We start from the raw sequence: 23,701 nt of genomic DNA, 5'->3' as shown, positions 1-23,701 counted from the left end.
GGCACTCAGAGGTCAATCTGAACCAATTTGTTCACTTAAGATGGAAAATTCAGATCCCTGAAAACAGATGTCACTTGGACTGAGTTTCCTTCCATTTGAAATCTTTTCGAGGGAGATGGGGTTGGCTCTAAAAATTGGAAATCATTTTCCTGTTATGAAAGAGGGGCTGTTGGAGCCAGAATGAAAACATTCTATACAATGTTCATATATTCCACTTTTCTTACACAGCTCTGAAGATGAAGCAAGGATAAGCAAGGAATAGGAAGTTATTTGTCTTATCTGAGGCATTTATATTTAATCTATGAAACAATTACTGTGGTCCCCAAAGTGCCAGGCACCAGCCTGGGAATACACAATAAATAGAGCACTGTGCTTGAAGAATCCATACCCACTCCCACTCCCTGTATAATGATGTAACCCATTTCTGTTGGAAAGAATTGCCTCAATTGGCAAAGCCATCTGTACAACCATCTATGGAGAATGAATTACTCTAAGGTGTTTGTTTGCTACCCCCTTCTGTTGAGATACTAGTTTTCCAACTATTAGGAGTAGTTTATTACAATACATTTGCACTGTTTTTGTTTTTCAGAGATAATGGGATACCAATATGATGCAAGCTAAAATCAGGCCATAAAGTTGGACACTGATTTGGGGGCTTGGAAAGCACAACTCTAAGTTGCCTAGAAACCCATAAATGTAAGGTAGAGATCACAATCAATATTGGGACTATATGAGGGATGTGGTAGTTAAATTAAAATATATATATAGCCCTTAGGTAACTATAAAACAATAAACAAAGGGCACCTCTTTTTCATCTAAAATTCAAGGTGACAGGTGCAGCACCATGAATGAATTTTCTACTTGCTCTTTAGCTTCTACAGGTTCAAGTTTAAGAAAGAAAGTTACACATTGTAAAAACCTGTCTAATGTGTTACTAATTAGACTGAGTGGTATAAAGAAGTGAAAATTCAGGATACAGAACACATGGCAAGTAGTACAGTTTTTGAATAAGATGGGAAAAGATATAAACAACATTATGTGAGATCATCGTTTTTAGAGTCCTCCTATAAGCCCCGTCCTTTACTTCATATTAAAAAGTATCCTGAAAAATTAATTGTATATGTGTCCATACCCCTAGATATACCCAATAAAGCTTAAATGTTGAATGCTCATTATTCATTCATGCAACATTAAGTTTCTCTGGAAACATTTTTATTGAGTCAGTTTTTCCTAATAAGTTTGTGCACATGGGTCATTCTTTTGTTTTGTGGTGGGAACTTTGTAAAAGGTGGCCATGTACTGCGGGGCATTTAGAATCCCCGGTACCAAGGGTACAAAATACCAATAACAATTTCCCAAGACCAGTCCCTCAAACAAGCTTCTGGAGAACAGTGACCCCCCCCCCCCCGAATTGAGACCTACTGCTCCAGGAAAATCTTTGTCAAAAGACTAAAGTATTACTAAAGTCTTACTTACCTTCAAATCTCTCCAAAAGAGATCCATTTATGGTACATGGGCTACTAAGAAAGTCCCCAAGTTCCCTATGGAGCCTGGTCATCAAAACTTCACAAATCTGCTTCCTGAGCATTTTATAAGTATTTGCCAAGCACTTATTTTGGACAGCTACTGTTATACTAGGAATATAAAATCAAAAATAGCATGGTTCCAACTTTGCAGAAGATTCCTTAGACCAGTGGGAGATTTAAGTAAGACAAATTTCAGGTCAGATGCGAGAACAGATCAGGGAAGTTTAGCAAAGGAGTTTCCTCCCACAAATAACAATAGAATACTAGGAAAGCAGGGTCCAGAAAGCTAGGATCTGGGACAAGTTCTCAAAAAATATGATGTCTTCCATGACCTGGAAAGACCAACTGAAAGTATACACAAGGGCAAGGGCAAGAACTCTGTCTTTGCCAATATCAAAGGTAGGGATCATTATTTGCCACGGAGTTTAGACAATTTTCTTCGTTCAAGTTGAGACACCTGTGATTCAGGCTTAGGATCCCCTGGTTACAATATTGACAATTACTTCTGTAACTGCTAGCTTAGCAGGTATAAAAGAACCCACCTGACAAGAAATATGACTAATTCCATATTTCTTAGAATGAGCAGGAAATTGTGTGTCAGTACATTGTAGACTGGCAACCAGAGGAGTTTCCTCATTCTCACTCATTCAGAGACAAAGAAGAGTGAAAAAGCAAGATATTACCAACCAACGTCATCCCAAGGGTAAACAGAAGGGATACCAGTCATTGAACTTAACCACGACCTCAAGTTCAAAAGGAACTTAATGAAATCATTTTTTATATTTAAGTCTGAAGTCTTTATAACTGTGAATTGTAATTGTAATAACGCAGAAAACCTGATCCTCACCCGATTATTGCACTTGCACATAAAAAGTAAAGCCTAGAAATCCGGCTATCTTTTGTTTCAAACCCATATGAAGGGATATATAGTATATGTACCATACACATGTACACAGTATAAAAAGGGATATTTACAAATAGCTAACTGGGGAAGGAATCTCTGATCTGAGATCAACCAAGTCAATAGATTTCCTAGCTAATGGATGCTAAGCATAGGCGCTGTGCTATTGCCACTTCACAATAAATAATAATTATTCTCTCTCTCTTTCTCTTTCTCTCACTCTCTTTCCCTCCCTTCCTTCCCCTCTGTCCCCTCCCCTTCCTGGTTCCTCCTCTTAGCTTTCAGATTACAAGGCACAGGCTCATTTCACTCCAGCAAGGAGAGAGGTGCTCATCTTCCAGCTCCAGTACCCTTCTGACCTGAGCCACACACGGAACCATGATCCTGTCAATGAATGAAGGACCCCTGAGTCCCCAAACTAGAGCTCATTTCATTATAACATCTAGGCAGTTTGACCTCTGATTTGATATAGTAAGTCTAGTTTTCAAGTTCCGCCCCCAGCCACACTCAAGGAGAAAGCTTGTGTTTCCAGGTCGAAGAATCTGTAACAACAAAACTCGGGACCTTTCACAAAACACCTGTCCCAAGCTTTGAGACAGAAAGTTCCCAGGAGGCAGGTTAGGGGAACGAAACCCAAAGCCAATCAGGGAAAGGTGGGCTTCAAAGACAATGATTTTCCCCAGACTTGAAGAGGCTGGTTGAATTTTCCCTCCCTGGCTGATTCATTCTGTCTCTGCAAAGTTTGCTGACGCTCGGAGGGTTGTATAAACAGAGCCAGGTGTGGGGACACCTCCACCCTCTGGGTACATCTGCTGCTGCCTGCTGCACTCGACGACGTGGGGGCCTCGACCCAATCGCAGTCCTTGCCTCTCAATGACGCACCTGGCTAGGGTCGTCTCTCACGTGCGGGGTGCAAAGCGAGCATCCCCAACCTCGAGGCCACCCAGCGGGTCCAGGCTGGATAGGGCGGGGGGAAGGGACACCTCCAGGCGGAGACCTCATGCCGACCTCTCAGCCTTTCCCTCCATTTCCAGCTCCCCGTTTGTCATTTAGGGTCACTCTGTGCCTCCAAGCCATGAGTCCTGCACGCTTGCATGCCTTTTGCAGAGCCACCGAGTAAAACGCCCACTGGCCTTCCCAGACTCAGGTGAGTGCCAGGAGCTGTAGGAGGAAAGGGCCCTCTCGCCACCACCCACTCTCCTCTCCTCCCCACGTCCCCCCAAGCTTCAACAGGGATGTGTGGTCTTGGGGTTCGCGGATGAAGAGGGAGCTTAAAATGCCCAAGCGTCCCTTACCTTCCACAGCCATTCTCTCAGAGCTTCCCTAACGCATGCATAATTTTCTCGGCCGAGGTACTCCTCCTGCCCCGCGCTCCCCCCGCCTCGCGCTCTCGCCTAAATAGTCTGCGCTCATCTGCTCCAGGACCAACCTGCCGCGTTCACGCAAAAGCGAGGCAGCCGGCTGCCAGCTCGGCGCGGGGCACCCTGGGAAGTGTAGTTCCCGTCGCCCCCCCTACCCCCGGAAAGCACCCTCCAAATCTTCCCCGGGACGCGGACTCGCGATCACTTTCTGGGAACAGCTTTGCCCTCAGCTTTCCTCGGCCGTATCGCCCCTCCCGGAGGCCTGGCCTTGTGAGCAGACTCGAGACCCCTCGTCCCTGGACGTGGTGAGGGACTACATTTCCCAAAAGGCCACGCGCTGGATTTCCTCGGGCTCGCACAGTAGACTCGTGATTGAGCCTTCCCAGTCCTTTACCGGGAGGCTGAGCACCTGGCCGGGGTTCTAGTGGCGGTGGGCTGGCTTCGTTCGGGTTTGGGGTGTGACCTTCCGGACGTGCCCGCTGGCCACCTTGGTCACCCACTTAGAAGAGCAAAGCCTCCAGCCGTCTGTGGTTCTTCCCCCGGCTACAGCGCCCGGGCTGCACTGGGTGCGGCTGAAACTTGTTTCTCGGCTGGCAGGGATGGGTGCGGTTGGGGGGCGGGGTGAAAGGGGGCGGGCAGCCAGGTGATAAAGAGTCTTCTGGTCTTCCGACGTGGCTAAACACCACGGGAAGGGCGTGGCTGCAAAAATATCCCCAGCAGGCATCAATTCCTCGGGGTCATTAGGAGTAAAGTCTGGGAACCTGGCGTCAGGTGAGGGCCCCTTCTCTGGCTTCGGGGAAAAGAGGGTAGAGTTCAGCTTGCCTGGCCTGGGTGAACCCTAAGAGGGCCCCAGTAACTATCAGTAGCCAACAGGTAGGCTTCTGCTAACTTGGAACATGGTTTCTGACTCTGGATGTTTGAATGATGTAAGACAAGAAGCAAAATGCAGTCCTGTGGCGGGTCATCAGATTGCAGGTCTGGGAAAGCTTGTAAACTAGAAGTCCTCAAGCTTAGATCTCCCTACCTGTGGAGTACCTTGAGGCAGGTTGAGGTAAGGAGTGACGTTCCTCAAACCCGGCTGTCGACTGGACTACAACATCTCAGGATTCGGGGCTGGAGAGATAATACAGTGGCTAGGGTGTTTGCCTTGCACGCGGTTGACCCGGGTTCGATTCCCAGCACCCCATATGGTCCTATGAGCACCGCCAGGAGTAATTCCTGAGCATAGCTGGGTGTGACCCAAAAAGAAAAAAAAAAGGAAAAAAGCATCTAAGGACTTTAAACTCTGAAAGGTGGTACAATTTCCACCTAGCCCCCATAATGTTTAAACCATAAAATACCAATGAAAAGTACCCAGTGTGTACTTTGTGTGTGTGTGTGTGTGTGTGTGTGTGTGTGTGTGTGTGGTGTATGTTGGTGATATATATGTTGGCACGGAAGGTTCTTGAGAATAGTATAAAGATTGCTTACAAAAGATTGAAAGTATATTGTATAGGTAGGACTGGAGTGATAGCACAGCAGGTAGGGCGTTTGCCTTGCACGCGGCCAACCTGGGTTTGATTCCTCCATCCCTCTTGGAGAGGCCGACAAGCTACCGAGAGTATCCCGCTCACATGGCAGAGCCTGGCAAGCTACCCGTGGCATATTCGATATGCCAAAAACAGTAGGGATGTTACTGGTGCCCGCTCATGCAAATTGATGAACAACTGGACGACAGTGCTGCCGTGCATTGTACAGGTAAAGTAGATATATCCAGGTCCCTACTCATCTGACCAGTTTTCTCCTTTACCCATGAATGATGTCATTGGTCCTGTCCTTGATGCTGTTCGTTCCTATGCAGTCTACTCGTTTTCCAGCTGGGTCCTGTCCCTGTGCAGCTCCCCCTGTCCTGTGTATAATTTCTTCAGTCTCAGACCAAGAACCATGAGCGTCTATACCTGTCTCGTGGCCTCTCAACTGTACTCCAGCAGTTCCTGTCATCCTTCCCCAGCTTTCCTAGTATCCAGACACAGCGGTGTGCATGTGAATGAGACTCCTGTGCTCAGCCCCCTGTCACTACCTGGGTGTCTGAGCCCTCCTGGCCCTATAGGACCTGCCGGTACTATGGCATGGTTTCTGGGCCTATAGCTATATATACATACATATATATGTATGTATGTATATATATGTGTGTATGTGTGTGTGTGTGTGTGTGTGTGAAGAGGAGAAAGTTCAGGGAGTGCATGCTCAGAGTGAGACAAGGCAGGGGCTTCCTTTTATCTGCTGCTGGTCCCACCCCCAACCATCCCATTATATATTCTGATTAGTTGCCTGTTCCATGGATGAGACTTAAAGTGACCTGTCAACTCAATACCTCGATTGCAAACCACAACACCCAAAAGGAGAGAGAGAACAAAAGGGAATGCCCTGCCACAGATGTGGGGTGGGGTGTGGGAGATGGGGTGGGGTATGGGAGGGATACTGGGATCATCAGTGGTGGAGAATGAGCACTGGTGGAGGGATGGGTACTCGAACATTTTATGACTGAAACGCAAGCATGAAAGTTTGTAAGTCTGTAACTGTATCTCATGGTGATTCACTAATAAAAGATTTTTTTTAAAAAATGACCTGGCACTCCATGCTTCTGCTCTTGCTGTATTCTGTGTATTTGCCACAGCTGGTGGTACACAGGATTTACTACTTTTGGCTCTGTGCTCAAGGATAATTCCTGGTGGGAGTCTGAGGGTCACACTCTGGTCAGCCACATACAAGACAAGCTCTTGACCCTGCTACCATTTCTCTGGACCCATGGCCATATTTTTTAACAAGACAGATTTGTTCGGGTGTATACCCCTGATTTTCTGGTTACGACGTACATGCTCAATCATCCAATTCGGTAATATGGATGTATCTGAGTTCTTTAAAAAAAAGTGTAATAAATATTATTGCTGATAATTTACATTGAATCCATACTGCTGTGTACAAATCACATACTTTCTATCCTTGGTACAGCATAGAGACATAGTCAGTGAAAAAATTCACTTGTATCATTTGTCATCCTGTTGTTCATCGATTTGTTTGTGAAGGTGCCAGTAATGTCTCCATTCATCCCTGTCATGTGCTAGTGTAGCCCAATGGCGTGTGCCTGCTCCAGGAACACAAAGAGCCTCAAACCATTCATTCAGGGTCTTGATGAATAAGTCTGACCATCTTGTAGTCAAGATGTGTGTATTGTAGTCAGACACATATACACACACAAAAGGCCAGGCATTCTTTTGACGTCCCGTGGAATCCAGTTGGTAACAGCTCTAGTCCAGTGGTAGTCTCTAAGTCACAGATGTCCGGCCCATCTGTTTTTCGACGCCTTGGCAAACGAGACAGCATCCCTGATTCTTGATTGTTGATGGAGGTCGGAACTCCGGATTCGGATTCTTCTCTCACTTGAGTGAAACATGATACTCCAAGCATAGCTTCAAGTGAAAAAGTTAAGATACTTAAACTAATCTTTCCAACCTAGTAGGAAAGCAAGCATTCCAAACTCTGGAAGAAACTTACATCTAGGTATTTTTCCCCCACCCCCCAATGTTTATAAAGTTACCAAAATATTACGTCTCATCTTAGATTGTGAGAATGGAAAAAAAAGTCCATTTGACAGCCACCATCAATGGTTTCAACCATTGTTGAAATACACACACATGAGGATTTCTAAGGATTTGTGTAGGGGATATTTATATTTTTAAAGAGGTTAAGTCTAATCTGCAGCAAAAGTTAAAAACCACTGATTGGTTTCCAAGCTTTTAAGGATCTACTTGGTATTAAAATATAGAAGACTAAAATCCATTTTTAATTTTAAAACTTTATCTCAATTTTTCCCCACTGATGAATTTGTTTCATTTTTAGTACAAATATAAATATGTTGTGAAGGGAATATTAGTTTTAGGCATATGAAATAGCAAAAAATTTGTTTTGTTTTCACCTGCATATACAATTTAAAGTGGTCCAACCCAATAAAAGATAACAGAAATTAAACAGGTTTTCATTTATGGTTGAAAATTGGAATCACCTGGGAAGCTTGTTTGGCATCAGGGGTAGAAAGCCGATGATTAAAAAAAAAAAACCCAAAAAAGAATACAGAAAATATCAACTATTGGCAAAAAAAAAAAAAGTGATACCATACGGACTCACAATATACTGATACTGTACAAATGAATATAAATACTTTGGGAAATTAGTTATCATATTAAACTAAATATGTACATATCCTGCCTGTGAGACTCTGGTTGAACTCATTTATTCCAAACAAATATATTGACACATCTATAAAAGCTATATATATAGTTATGTTTGTGTATGCATATATGGACACATACATAGCAGTATTCATAGTTACATTGTTTGTAATACCTCTAAACTGGAAATAACCCAGACATTCATCAGCAATAGATTGGATGATGGATTGTGGTATAATCAAATCATCTTAAATAGCTGTTAGGAACCTGAATGAGTCTGGAAATGGATTCGTCCCCCAGAGACTCCAAGTCAGACACCTTTTAGTTCACAGTAAACCTGAGCAGAGAACACGGGCTCTGACTATCAAGTAACTATTGTTCTAAACTGCTAAATTTATGATTTTGTGTTGTTATTATGCAGCAGCGGAAACTAAAACAAGACTTATTTTTATAGAGTACATGTGGCTCTATGAAGGGAATGCAGACAGTTTTAAAAAGTAGTGATAGGGGCTGGAGAGGTGGTACATCTGGGAGGGTGTTTGCCTTGCAACTGGAGGCCCCGAACTTTATTCCAAGCATAACAATGGTATAACTATACTGACAAAGTAAATTAGAATCTTTGAAGGTATAACTTTCATCCTCAATATATTTTTTCCTTTCTTTTCTTTTCTTTCTTCTTTTTTTTTTTTTGGTAGTTATGCCAGAAAATTCTAATGGATAGCTTGTATCCAGCAATTAGTTAAAGGAGCAAGGACCAAAATACCTGAATAAGAAACAAAGAAGAGGCAGATTTGATATCACTGTGACATGTTCTACTAAGCTGTCACTGAGCCTTATCTCATCCCCATGAACATTCCTTCTGAAGGGGAACTTTTCTCCATTCCCTCAGTTTCCAGGCTAGAGATGTCCTACTGAGGTTTCTTTGAAACAGAGATGGGTTAGTATAACTTCCTTTATTTCTAAGTTGATTCAGAAATGTTCAGAGATTGTCCCAGGTTATACCGTGACAGAACAGTGGCTGGGCCCAGAGCTAGATCCAGGCTTTTGCAAGATCTGCAGGGAATGGAAGGTTTCTGTTGTGCTATATTCAGCCGGGTTTGGTAGCTACCTTTCATTCAGAAAACATGGGGTAGGTCCAAGGAGCTGGGACAAGGAGGACTGTTACTTGTATGTAGGATCATGGGGTCATGCTGGTCCAGGTTGTGAGGAGAGATGGTCCTCTGTATAATGGCAGGGAAGCCAGAGGACAAAGAATTACAAGCTGGTTGTCTGAAAACAACAAACATTTCTTAATGTACCCATGGTGAGATACAATAATTTTCAAAAATTTTGTTAAACTGAACTATTTTTATAAGTATTTTTACAAGCGATATTTTATAGCCTACTTCTCTCTATGGGAGAAACTGGCAAGCTACTGAGAGTTTCCTTCCCACATGGGAGAGCCTTGCAAACTCCCCATGGTGTATTCATATGCCAAAACCAGTAACAAGCTAGGTCTCATTCCACTGACCCTGAAAGAGCCTCCAATGTGGCATCATTGGGAAGGACAAGTAGAGAGAAGCTTTTAAATCTCAGGGCTAGGACGAATGGAGACGTTACTGAGACCACTCAAGAAATTCGATGATCAACGGGATGATGATGATGATGATAAAGTAGTTTTTTATAATTGACATTTAGTTGTAACAAGGAATATAAAATATATTATTTTGTGCCTGCTAAGGTTGTAGACTTAGGAGATGATTGGGGCCTATGGTTGAATGTCACGCTGGTGTGGAATTAGTGTTGGAATATTGAATGCCTGTTACAAATGTAATCATAAGTAAATTTGTAAACCACAGCATTTAAATAAAGGAGCTAAAACAGAAAACATTTTTTCAGAGTCCCAGAAGCTAAAAGTCTGAAATCAAGGTCTTACTTTTCTGAAGGTCCCAAGAAGGAATCCTCTCTTTCAGGATTCCAGTGGTCATTGGCCATTTTGACGTTTCTTTGGGTTACAGCTGTTATAAAGTACAAGGACATTTTGGGGGTGTCAAAAAGGCATAGAAAGGGAATTACAAAAGAGAAGGTCTTAGAAGTGTAGTGGCTTAACCAATTACTGGTAATAAGAATATAATGCTAAGAATCCAGGTCTCACTGATCTCATGGATCAGTGGATTTGATAAAGTACTGTTCTGAAAACCATACATCTTCACAATGAATTTGTCACAATGAATTTCCATTTCCTGTAGATGTGAGAAAGATGGCAGGGGTCATCAAAGCAGTTTCCTGGGTCTGTGTGTGACAGGAGCTACACTGGACAAAAATCAATGAGAAAGCATAGGCAGGAAGCTTTGCAGTGTTCAATATATTTGTGGAAATGATTCTTAACTAAAAATCTGTTGCTCACTTCCCACTGTTGTTTTTTAACATATCTGGAAAAGAATGATTGTGGGATCTATACACCACAGATACCTATAATGTTTTAGACATGGGACATCGAAAGTTAACTATTGAGTGTATGTATGTATGTATGCATGTGTATAACTTAAGTCAGAATTTAGGTGGGATTTTCTTCTTAGATTCACAGGTAAACATGTAGAGTAGGAGAGGGAATGTCTGACATGTAGGCCTCAATGGGCCCAGATAATCTTGTGGTTTCACCCTAATTCATGACAGCACAGGTATGTTTTTCATGGGCTGCCCATGGCACATCTGCCTGTTTTTCAAGAACCCAGGAATTATATCCAAATGTCCCTTAATGGAATAAAGTGTTTATCTACCCTTAGTATAGAGTAACAATCAGGACTAGTTCAACTTTACTGAAAATTCCCAACATTGCCTGTGAACTAATAGAGCTTGAGTTGTATATAAGCAATCTGTAGAATTCTTAGAACATCAAAATCTATGTGCATACAGAAAATACAAGGAAAGATTTTGTGCATATATTTGTAGCACTGTAGCATTGTCATCCTTTTGTTCATTGATTTGCTCGAGCAGGTACCAGTAATGTCTCCATTGTGAGACTTGTTGTTACTATTTTGGGCATATTGAATACACCACGGGTAGCTTGCCAGGCTCTGCCATGTGGACGGGATACTCTCAGCTTGCTGGGCTCTCCGAGAGGGATGAAGGAATCAAACCTGGGTCAACCATATGCAAGGCAAATGCCCTACTCTCTGTGCTATCATGTTCAAAACATCCTTCCATAATGGAAATAAATCTCTTAATTCTTAGTGGGAAGAGGGATAGGTTGATAGTCTTGGACTCTATTATCTGAATATACTATTTAGTTTTTGTGAGGATTGCATGAGAAAACTAAAGGTTCATCTTAGAGTAGAAGCAGGTGTCTGAAAAAATGAAGTTTTTAAAACAGTTTACTTACATATTTGTTCAAGCGGACACCAGTAACGTCTTTCATTGAGAGACTTATTGTTACTGTTTTTGGCATATCCAATACACATGGGTAGCTTGCCAGGCTCTGCCATGCGGGCTCAATACTCTCGGTAGCTTGCCGGGCTCTCCAAGAGGCTTGGAGGAATCGAACTCAGGTCGGCTGAGTGAAAGGTGAATGCCCAACCACTGTGCTATCGCTCTAGCCCTACTTACAAAAATATGAATAAAAATTAATGGACTTGTTCAAATTCACTAGAAATTCTAAGAGCTTTATAAAATGACAGTGATTTGTGGCTTTGCTCACCATGTATGTGACCACTGTGTTATTTCACTTTTGTAATTTTTTACCCATCATGTTTATGCACCAAATGCAGTTTCCTAGAGTGATATACCAATTGAAACATGAGGATGAATACATTACCAGGTGTGAATGCAAAGGAGACCTGCTCCCTGCCCCCTTTTTGCTTTCTTCTTGAAGGTGGGTGAGTGGTGTGGAGTAAAGCTTTGTGACCTCTTCTTTGTAGGAAGCTGTGTGTTTTGTTGTTTGCCCAGGGGCTGGGAAAATAGCACAGAGTGCTGCTGCAGAAAGAAAGAATGGGTTGGAATCTTCGTAGCTGGAGATGAAAAAAGGTCATTGGCTTTCAGAAAGTCAGAGTCAGGGGAATTCATGCAGTCTGAGGCCAATATAAGGCACTGCAAGTGCTGGTGACAAATGACTATTCTCATAAACCTGAAGGAATGATCTAGGGCTCAATCCTCATGCTTGCCAAACAGGAAGAAGTTAAAGAAAAATGGGAGTTAGGAGATGATTTAGATTGCTCCTGGGAGAGAGAGGCTGCAGTGCACCCCAGATGTGCCTGGCAAGATAAGGGAAGTCTTAGCATAGAGCAGCTTTGGGATTTGCCTCCTTCTCGCCTTTTCCATGCCAGGACAACTGTTAGAGGAACATCTGACATGAAAACGTTTTTAGGCGACATTAATATTTTGTTCTAATTTTCTAGAAAGTGAGATGGTGAATTGAGTCATGTGAGGAGAGGAGAAATTATCAGTTGTTTTTTAATTTTTTTTTTTGTCCTTAATCACTAGACCACCAGGGAGTGAGCTGGAGCGGTAGCACAGCGGGTAGGGCGTTTGCCTTGCACTGGGACAACCTGAGTTCAATTCCTCCATCCCTCTAGGAGAGCCTGGCAAACTACCAAGAGTATCTCGCCCACATGCAGAGACTGGAAAACTACCCGTGATGTATTCTTTATGCCAAAAACAGTAACAACCCCCGGGCGTCCCGTGCCCGCCCACGGCAGCAGGACAGCTCGGAGCACCCCAGCCCCACCGGGCAGGTCTCAGTCATTCGCCCACCGCGCCTGAGCCCGCCCTCCCGTGTCCGAACAGGTTAGGGGCGTGTCCTCTCATTGGGGGCGTGACCTCAAAAGTGGGCGTGGCCTCTTTCCAGAGTGGCGGCCGCTAATGCGGCCGCAGATATTCTTTTCACCATTCCATGCATTGTCCTTTGGCCACAATTGATAGAACCCATTCCTCCAAAGATCTCCCTGATCATCTTAGTTACTATATGTTAATACTCAACTAACTGTCAATGAACACATCAACTTGCACAGAAAAGTCCTTTGTCAAAAGAGCATAGCCCAAAATCTTCAGTTGAGGTTCCTCCCAAGCTAACGAGAGCTCCAGATAGTAAAGCCCATAACAACATGAAGAAACAGAGAAAATCCCCACCTCCAGGAAAGAGCCAAGAAAATATCTCACTAACCTCACCAGCGACCTCCCAGAAATACACCCTCCTCTCAGATAAAGAATTCAGAGAGGAAATTGTGAGGATGGTTCATGAACTCAAAGAAACTATGGAACGAACATCCAATAAATTAAGGGAGGATATGGATGCAGCACTGGAACGCTCCACCAAGATAATCCAGGAAGAAATGAGAGCAGAAATTTCAAAGCTACGAACAGAAGTCACACAACTAAAAGAAACAGTAGATGAAATTAAAAACTCCGTAGGAGCCCTCAATAGGAGAATGACTACAGCCGAAGACAGAATCAGTGAGCTTGAAGATGAGCTGCACAAAGCATATAGGCAACAACAAATAATGGCAAAAGACCTCAAAATGGCTCTAGAGCGAGTTAGAGTCCTAGAGGATGACCTCAGGAGAAACAACATAAGAATCATGGGAGTGCCGGAACCACACAGAACCAATCCCAATGGAAAAAACACCATTAAAGACATCATTGCTAAAAAATTCCCAGAGCTAGAGAATGCGGACATCCAGATCCAAGGAGTCCGAAGGGTGCCAGCTAAAAGGGACCCAAATAGAAAATCCCCAAGGCATATCATAGTCATAATGATGTATGCCGTGGATAGAGACACAATACTGCAAGCAGCAAGATCAAAGAAGGACATCATATACAAAGGCGCACCCCTTAGATTCACAGCAGACCTATCAGAAGAAACCCTCCAAGCCCGAAGACAATGGTGGGATATAGTGAAAAAACTCAACGAAATAAATGCCTCACCAAGAATACTCTACCCGGCTAAACCCTCAGTTAAAATTGAAGGAACCATACACTATTTCATGGACAAGCAACAGCTCAGGAACTTCATAGACTCAAGACCAAATTTAAAAGAAGGACTCAAAGGGCTACTATAAGACAAGGGAAAACACCTATAAGAACAACAAACCCTACAGAAAAATGGCACAAAATCCAATGACAATAATTTCTGTTAATGTTAACGGGCTAAATGCACTAATCAAGAGGCACAGAGTGGCAAAATGGATTCAGAAACTAAACCCAACTTTCTGCTGCCTACAAGAAACACATCTGAATAGCCGGAACAAACACAGTTTTAAAATCAAAGGATGGAAAACAATCCTGCAAGCAAACAGCCCCCTCAAAAAAAAAGCGGGGTGGCCATACTAGTATCCTATAGCATTGATTTCAGGTTGAAAAATATCAGAAGGGACAGCAAAGGTCATTTTATATTCATTAAGGGATATGTACAACAGGAAGAAATCACACTCCTAAATGTATACGCACCTAATGAACGACCAGCTAAATACTTAAAAGAACTCCTAACAGAATTTAAGGAGGACATAACTAGCACCACAATAGTAGTTGGAGATTTCAACACTGCCTTATCACCTCTGGATAGATCGACAAGAACAACACTCAGCAAGGAAATGATGGCCCTGAAGGAAGAAATGGAGGAGACAGGGCTAATAGACCTATACAGGGCTATACACCCCATAAAGAAAGAATACACATTCTTTTCCAGCGCACACGGAACGTTTTCCAAAATAGACCATGTTCTGGGCCACAAATTATACCTTAATAGAATTGGGAAGATAGAAATTGTATCAACTATCTTTTCAGACCATGATGCACTGAAGATGGAAGTTAATCACGCACAGATGCGGAGAACCAAATCAAATACTTGGAAATTAAACAACTCACTATTGAACAATGAGTGGGTCACGGAGAAAATCAAGGAAGAAATCAAGAGATACCTCGAAACAAATGAGAATGAAGACACAAGCTACCAGAACCTATGGGACGCAGCTAAAGCTGTGTTAAGGGGAAAATTTATAGCTCTGCAAGCCGTCCTCAGAAAGGAAGAAAGGGCCTATATAGATAGCTTGACTTCGCAGCTCAAGATCTTAGAAGAGGACCAGCAAAAGGAACCCAAACCAGATCGAAGGAAAGAAATAAAACTTAGAGCAGAAATTAACAATATGGAAACCCGAAAAACAATCCGTAAGATCAATGAAACAATGAGCTGGGTCTTCGAGAAAATAAATAAGATTGATAAACCGCTAGCAAGACTCTCAAAGAAAGAAAGAGAGAAAACCCTAGTAAACCGAATCAGAAATGAAAAGGGGGACATCACAACAGAAACCAAGGAGATTCAAAAGATCATTGTAGACTACGTTGAAAGTCTGTATGCCACGAAACAAGAGAACCTAAAAGAAATGGACGAATTCCTTGACTCCTACAATCTCCCAAGACTGAGCCAAGAAGACGTGAAATACCTCAATAGGCCCATAAATATCAAGGAAATCGAAACTATAATCAAAAGTCTCCCCAAAAACAAAAGCCCAGGTCCAGACGGATTCACTGGCGAATTCTTCCAAACATTTAAAGAAGACTTGTTGCCAGTTCTCCTCAATCTTTTCCAGGAAATCGAAAAGACAGGAACCCTTCTGAACAGTTTCTACGAGGCACATATCTCCCTAATACAAAAAGCAAACAAAGACACCACTAACAAAGAAAACTATAGACCAATATCCTTGATGAACACCGATGCGAAGATCCTCAACAAAATACTAGCAAATAGAATCCAACAACTCATCAAAAAGATCATACACCATGACCAAGTGGGATTCATCCTGGGGATGCAAGGATGGTTTAAAATTCGGAAATCAATCAACATAATCCATCACATCAACAAAAGTAAAGATAAAAACCATATGATCATATCAATAGATGCAGAGAAAGCATTTGACAAGATCCAACACCCATTCATGATAAAAACTCTCACCAAAATGGGTTTTGGAGGAACTTTTCTGAAGATAGTCAAAGCCATCTACCATGAACCTATGGCAAGCATTATCATCAATGGAGAAAAACTAAGGGCTTTTCCTCTAAGATCGGGGACAAGACAAGGATGTCTACTCTCACCACTTCTCTTTAATATAGTACTGGAAGTATTAGCAATAGCCATCAGGCAAGAAAAAGATATTAAGGGGATTCAGATTGGAAAGGAAGAAATCAAGCTCTCAGTATTCGCAGACGATATGATACTATACCTAGAGAAACCTAAAAGCTCTAGTAAGAAACTCTTAGAAACAATTGACCTATACAGTAAAGTCGCAGGCTATAAAATCAATACCCCAAAATCCATGGCCTTCCTATATGCAAACAATGAGACAGAGGAAAGGGACATGCAAAAAGCAATCCCGTTCACAATTGTGCCCCAGAAAATCAAATACCTTGGAATCAGCTTAACTAAAGAAGTAAAGGACCTCTACAAAGAAAACTATAAAACGCTACTCCATGAAATAAAAGAGGACATGAGGAAATGGAAACATATCCCCTGCTCATGGATAGGGAGAATAAACATTGTCAAAATGGCAATACTCCCCAAAGCATTATACAGATTTAACGCAATCCCTATAGAGATACCCATGGCATTCTTCAAAGAAACGGAGCAAGCAATCCTGAAATTTATATGGAACAATAAACGCCCACGGATAGGTAAAACAATTCTTGGGAAAAAGACGATGGGAGACATCACCCTCCACAACCTTAAACTCTACTACAAAGCGGTAACAATTAAAACAGCATGGTACTGGAACAAAAGCAGAACTGCAGACCAATGGAACAGGGTGGAATATCCCCACACACAACCTCAAATATATGATCATCTAATCTTAGATAAAGGTGCAAGAGATGTGAAGTGGAGCAAGGAAAGTCTCTTTAACAAATGGTGCTGGCACAACTGGACAACCACATGCAAAAAAATGGGCTTAGAACTCGACCTGACACCATGCACAAAAGTCAGATCAAAATGGATTAAAGACCTCAACATCAGACCACAAACTATAAGGTTCATTGAAGACAAGGTAGGCAAAACCCTCCACGATATTGAAGATAAAGGTATCTTCAAAGATGACACGGAACTAAGCAACCTAGTAAAAACAGAGATCAACAAATGGGACTACATTAAACTAAAAAGCTTCTGCACCGCAAAAGATACAGTGACCAGAATACAAAGACTATCTACAGAATGGGAAAGGATATTTACACAATACCCATCAGATAAGGGGTTGATATCAATGGTATATAAAGCACTGGTTGAACTCTACAAGAAGAAAACATCCAACCCCATCAAAAACTGGGGCGAAGAAATGAACAGAAACTTTACCAAGGAAGAGATATGAATGGCCAAAAGGCACATGAAAAAGTGCTCTACATTACTAATCATCAGAGAGATGCAGATCAAAACAACCATGAGATACCACCTCACACGACAGAGGCTAGCACACATCCAAAAGAACAAAAGCAACCGCTGTTGGACAGGATGTGGGGAGAAAGGGACCCTTCTACACTGCTGGTGGGAATGCCGGCTAGTTCAGCCCTTTTGGAAAACAATATGGACGATTCTCAAAAAACTAGAGGTTGAGCTCCCATTTGACCCAGCAATACCACTGCTGGGAATGTATCCCAGAAAAGCCAAAAAGTATAGTCGAAATGACATCTGAACTTATATTTTCATCGCAGCACTGTTTACAATAGCCAGAATCTGGAAAAAACCCGAGTGCCCTAACAGATGACTGGTTGAAGAAACTCTGGTACATCTATACAATGGAATACTATGCAGCTGTTAGAAAGAATGAGGTCATGACGTTTGCATATAAATGGATCAGCATGGAAAGTATTATGCTAAGTGAAATGAGTCAGAAAGAGAGAGACAGACATAGAAAGATTGCACTCATCTGTGGAATATAGAATAATAGACTATAAGACTAACACCCAAGAATAGTAGAAATAAGTACCAGGCGGCTGTCTCCATGGCTTGGAGGCTGGTCTCTCATTCTGGGCAACTCAGAGAAGGGAACACCAAGTAAAATGTGGTTGGAGGTCATGTGGGGGAAAGATGATGTTGGCCGAATATAGACTAGAGACTGAACACAATGGCCACTCAACACCTTTATTGCAGACCACAACACCTAATCAGAGAGAGAGAACAAAAGGGAATACCCTGCCATAGTCTCAGTGTGGGATAGGGGGAGACGGGACTGGGGAGGCAGGGAGGGATGTTGGGTTTACTGGTGGTGGAGAATGGGCACTGGTGAAGGGATGGGTTATCAAACTTTGTAAGGGAGAAACATGAGCACAAGAATGTATAAATCTGTAACTGTAAAAAAATTAATAAATAAAAGAAAGAAAAACAGTAACAAGTCTCACAATGGAGACCTTACTGGTGCCTGCTCAAACAAATCTATGAGCAACAGGATGACAGTGACAGTAATGCAGTGATTTTTTGGTCCCACTATGTTACCTGCTAACAGAGTAGTACATGTTGGTCACTTTAAGTGATGCAATAGTATACTTTTTAAGGTGACCTCTGCCTGCCTTGTGTAACCCTTTTGTACAATCACTGGAGGTTCTTGTTCTCATGCTCTTGGCTGGACTCAACAAACCCAGCTGTAAAATATCTCGGGCTCTGGTTTCTTATAGCGCTGCTCTACCAGCGTTGTAGCTCAGCCCTTGGAGGCAGCACAGGGATGGAGTAAAATGACCTAGGATTCATCCGAGTTTGAAGCCTGCCTTTCATCACGTGACATCTGGGTGAACAAAAATAATTAATTTTCTCAGCCTTTGTTTTCTCATCTGTAAATTGGAGAAGAACATATCCATCTCAGAGACTCTTTGACAATGGTAGGGACTGAGCAAATTAGCCCAGGACTAAACTACTTAAACAATTTGATAAAGTTTATCGCCTCGTACAACCTATTGGATCTAGGATACCCTAAGAGTGACTCACATTTCATCATGTAAAGGAAAGAATGGCAACACCCCAGCCCCCATCATGCATTCCTCTAGTTGCTCCTCTAGTTGATCAGACATTCAGTGATGACTTTCTTGTTATGGAATTTCCATTTCTTTCTCTATGAAGGTATGATGTTTGAAGACCTTCAAATCTGAATCAAAGTTGGAAAATTGCACAGCTAGATAATCTTAATGGTGATTTTCTGCTCTACAGACTTATGGTTACAGATGTCTTCTTTCTTGCCTCATCCTTGTTATGAAAATTAATGACTAATTCTGTTCAGATCATCCTCAGGTATTACGCTCCTGAGATTCTTTTGCTCATCTTCAACCTCCACCAGTCTCATCGATCCCAAAAAGGACTAGAAGGGAAACACTGAAGCGCTCTCTTAATAGGGCCCACATTTCTCATTATTCTTAACTCCAAAGTATTTGTTTCCCGTGGCCAGCTATAGTCCCAAAGATATCCTCTGTAACTATAGCGTTGTATTGACAATGTAAAACTCTTCAACAGCTATGGACAAGCATCCATATTCAAGTGGGGTACCATAGAACATTAGATACTTGTTTTGAGAATGGTTCAAAGAAATTAAGTATTTTCTTTACCAGCAGAGTTTCCCAAGACTTTGATAGACTGTTGTGCAGCATGAATCTACCTTGAGGAAGGATAATGCAAACCAAGTAGTGTTCTCATTTGGGTTTGCTGTGGGAAAGCACAGGTTTCAAATTTTAAAATTGTTCTTAAAAGATAACAACTATTTTAAATAATTAAATCTGAGTACTAAATATGATTTCTTCAAGGACCCAATATGTTTATGTGTTGCCTATAAAGTCATCTTTTAACTGGATGAGAATTCTTTGAGTGCATTACAGTATCTAATCTGATTTCCCTCTTGTGATTTAGTCTTGATATCCAAGATATTCTTGTCTTCTATAAATCCCCCTTGAAATTCCATTTATATTCTGAAAAATCTAATTTTTATATATTGGATTATTCCAGGACCATTGTGATTTCCCTTATTAAGTCAATTCCCCAAATCCTAGTCATTAAAACAGAGTAGCATTCTAAGGAGGGTAATTTGGATAGTTACTTATTTATTCTAATAACCTAATGAGCTACAGATAATATTTCACTTGTATAACTTGTCGTCCTGTTGATCTTTAATTTGCTCGAGCGGGCGCCAGTAATGTCCCTATTTGTCCCTGTCGCATGCTAGTGCAGCCCAGTGATATCTGCTTGCTCCAGGAACAGGAAGAGCCTCAAACCATTCATTCAGGGATTTGACGAAGAAATCTGACCATCTAGTTGGTAGGCAATCATGCTGTCTTCTAATGTCCCGTGGAATACAGTCAGTAACAGCTCTAGTCCAGTGGTCATCTCTAAATCGCATTACATGACCAGCCCATCTGATTTTTGAAGCCTTGGCAAATGAGACAGCATCCCTAATTTTTGACCATCAACGGAGGTCAGAACTCTGGATTCCTTCGCTCACTTGGGTAAGATGTGATACTCCTAGTATAGCTCTTTAGATTCCTCTTTGGGATACCCTAATAGCATTCTCATTCTGTATGTGTAGGGCCCAGGTCTCTGAGGCATATGTTAGTGCAGGAAGAACGGTGGAATCGAAAAGATGTGCCTGGAGTCAGAGGTTCTTCGTTCTCTAGGCCACTTCTTCGATGCTCTTGAAGGCATTCCACGCTGCTCTCTTCCTCCTGTGCAGTCTGGCGCCAAGTCATTCCTCATGTCGAGTTCTCGACCCAGGTACACACAGCTGCTGCATTCGAAGATGTTCATTCCATTGAGAACAAATGGAGCTTCAGGGACTAGTTTGTTTTCATGAACATCGTCTTGTTGAGATTTAGCTGCAATCTGACCTTTCCACATATGCGGTCAAAGTCAGCCAGCATTTGTGCCGCTTGGCTAATGTTTGGCGTTATGAGAATGATGTCATCAGCGAAGCAGAGATGGTGTAATTGCCGACCATCTATCTTCACTCCCATTCCTTTCCATTCCAGCCGTCGCATGATGTTCTCGAGAACGGCACTGAAGAGTTTTATTGAAATGGTGTCGCCCTGCCACACCCCTCTCTTTACCTCAATGATCACTTCCTTGTAGAATGGTGAGATCCTGGTGGTGAATCCACAATACAGCTCTCGGAGGATTTTGATATACTGAGTTTGAACGTCCTGTTTTGCCAGGGCCTCGATGACCGCCTAACTCTCAACAGAATCAAATGCCTTCTTTAAGTCGATGAATGTTAGAAAGAGCGGCATCTTGAACTCTCGCGAAACTTCAATGAGTTTGGACACCGTGTGGATATGGTCTATCATGTTGAATCCCCTTCAGAACCTGGCTTGCTCGCATGGCTGTCCTTCATCTAGTGTTCTGCCTATTCTATTCAGGATGACATGAGTTAACAACTTGTAGACGACAGACAGCAGGCCGATTGGATGATAGTTGCCGATGTCGTGGATGTCTCCCTTCTTGTACAACAGAACGGTCCTACTGGTTTTCTACTGACATGGAACCTTGCATTCAGACAGGTAGTGTGTAAAGAGCTCAGCCAGTGTATTGATGAGTACTGGCAGCAGATTCTTCAGGTGTTTGGGTCTGACCTTGTCTGGACCAGGTGCTGTACTCATCTTTACCAACAAATTGGCGTGTCGGATTTTGGAAGGGAGGACGTTGGGAACAACATATCCATCCTGTGGAATTTGGTATGTGGGCAGTTGGACATGGCTGTCAAAGAGATCAGTGTAGAAGTCGTGAATAATCCTCTCCATTGCCTTTCTGGAAGATGTGATAGATCCATCAGGACGTCAGAGGGCAGTCATCTTGGTCTTGTAGTTGGCGAAGGATAGGCGAGCATTGCAAATACTTTTCCTGGCTTCTGCCTCATCAGCCAACACTGCTGCTCTTCTATCTTTGAGGTCTTCCTTTATTGCATCTCTGCACAGCTTTGCGATCTTGGACATTAGCTTGTGGTTGCCTGAGGCTCATGCCAAACCACGTTGATGAGAATGAACTCGAGAGTTTCCAAATACAGGCGTCTGTTTGTGGCTTTCTCACTTTTGGCATTCTTTGCACAATTATGGAAGTGCTGAACCAATCGATCGTATTCCTCGTCGATGTTGTCAAGGATGGCATCTTGCTGCAATAGTGCCAAAGAGGTCCCAGTTGGTGGTCATTCTTGGAGTTGCCTTCTTAGATTTAAATTTTGCAGACCTTTCTCCTCGCTCTCTGAAGTAGAATTTTGCATGAAGGAGACGGTGCTCCGATCCCGTTTGGAATTTTGGGACAACAGTGGCATCGGTCATGCAAAAGCTTCCATTGAATATGATGTGCTCAATTTCATTGCGGAACTGTCCACTTGGAGACTCCCATCTCCAGCGTTTTGATTTGGCCTTCTGGAACTGTGAGTTACCATGGATGGTCTTGGTTGACATGATGAATTCAGACAGTCTCTCACCTTGATTGTTCCATTCAAGGCCATGGGTCCCGATGTGGAGTTCTTCGAGCGACCTTCTTGAACCTATCTTGGCATTAAAATCACCAACTATGATCTTGTAGAAGGTGTGACCAGTGGCAAGAAACTTGGTCATCCAACTCTTACAGCATCAAGGTATATCCAAGGAAAGTACATCCAAATTTTACTGCAAGTCTTATGGATACAAATGTCTTATTTCTTGGTGTTTTCCTAAAGATTTATCTTTTAAAAGTCCCTATCAGATCTGACATCACAGAGCCACAATAGAATTCCTTCAGTTCTCAGGAAGAATTAGTCCTTTCAAACCCCAGTGAAATGCAAAGTATTTTCTAAATGCTTTACAATTTTCAAATTAACTTCTTCCTTTGAGCAGTAAAGCTGATCATTATCCTGAGTAGTACTACATTTCTGTAGTGCTTTATCTTGTATCACCTTGGACCTGATGGATAAAGAGGCACCATACCCAGGAAGACTGCTCTCTTTGTTATAAATTTGAAGGGCCATTCAAGCACTTATGTATTTAAGCACTTTACTAAATACTAGAAATGGAAACATAGGTAATATAGGTTTCCTGCTATAAGAGTTGGCCTTAAAAGCCATTTAACGATTTATATTTTTCTTCATATGTCAAGCACATTTTGTGTACACATTGTATTCTGGTACTATGCTGGGTGGTAGGAAGTGTTTTAGACTGGGTTTTCCGGATTGGACACAGAGAATGAGACCGTGGATTGTATACAGAGGATTTGAGGATATTTTGGGGAGATACACTGAAAGAAACTGGGGTTGTCAGGATTAGACAAGGAGATATATAGATGCTCAAAACAGTCATATCTTGGCCAGAGAGATGGTACAAGGATTAAGACTCTTGCCTTGCATCAGCCTAGTCTACTTCCATTCCTGGCACCACATATCATCCCCTGACAATGTCAGGAGTAAATTGCTGAATGGGGTATTAGCCCCAGCTCCCCCCCCAAAGAAAATAAAACTCAACCAATGTTATCTGAAGTGTAATCTGGTCCTGCCAAAACCTTCAGCCAAATAATGATAATCCTTTAGAATTGTCCTGAAGAGGCAAGGAATCAAACCTGTATATAGCCATGTCAATCAGCATCCTGTAGAGGGATTGCTATCATGGACAAGTTATTTTTCTTTTGTAGTCTGGAGCAATTCCTCTGCACAGAACACGATTTTGAGATATATCAATATCTCCAGGATCTGGGAGATAGAAGGCAAAGTCTGCGTGAGAAAACAAATCAGCGTGGGAATTTAACTAGAATAA

At 42.3% G+C, this 23,701-nt stretch overlaps 1 protein-coding gene across 4 annotated transcripts in view; it reads right to left on the bottom strand.

Moving 5' to 3' along the window:
• Positions 1-3,874, bottom strand: part of SAMD12 (sterile alpha motif domain containing 12) — a 512,583-nt gene extending 508,709 nt beyond the window's left edge. For all 4 annotated transcript variants that reach the window (XR_008628500.1, XM_055126157.1, XM_055126158.1 and 1 more), the window contains exon 1: positions 3,723-3,874. Coding sequence is in view for 3 of the 4 variants with exons in the window: in XM_055126157.1 (XP_054982132.1) it covers positions 3,723-3,735 (13 nt within the window). In the remaining variant the exon portion in view is untranslated. The remainder of the gene's footprint in view (positions 1-3,722) is intronic.
• Positions 3,875-23,701: the final 19,827 nt, after the last annotated feature.

This window comes from Sorex araneus, chromosome 2 (genome assembly GCF_027595985.1).
Source record: "Sorex araneus isolate mSorAra2 chromosome 2, mSorAra2.pri, whole genome shotgun sequence".
Lineage (NCBI taxonomy): Eukaryota > Metazoa > Chordata > Mammalia > Eulipotyphla > Soricidae > Sorex > Sorex araneus.
Note: the sequence above shows the minus strand (reverse complement) of the source record. Positions and strands in the feature narration are given on the sequence as shown.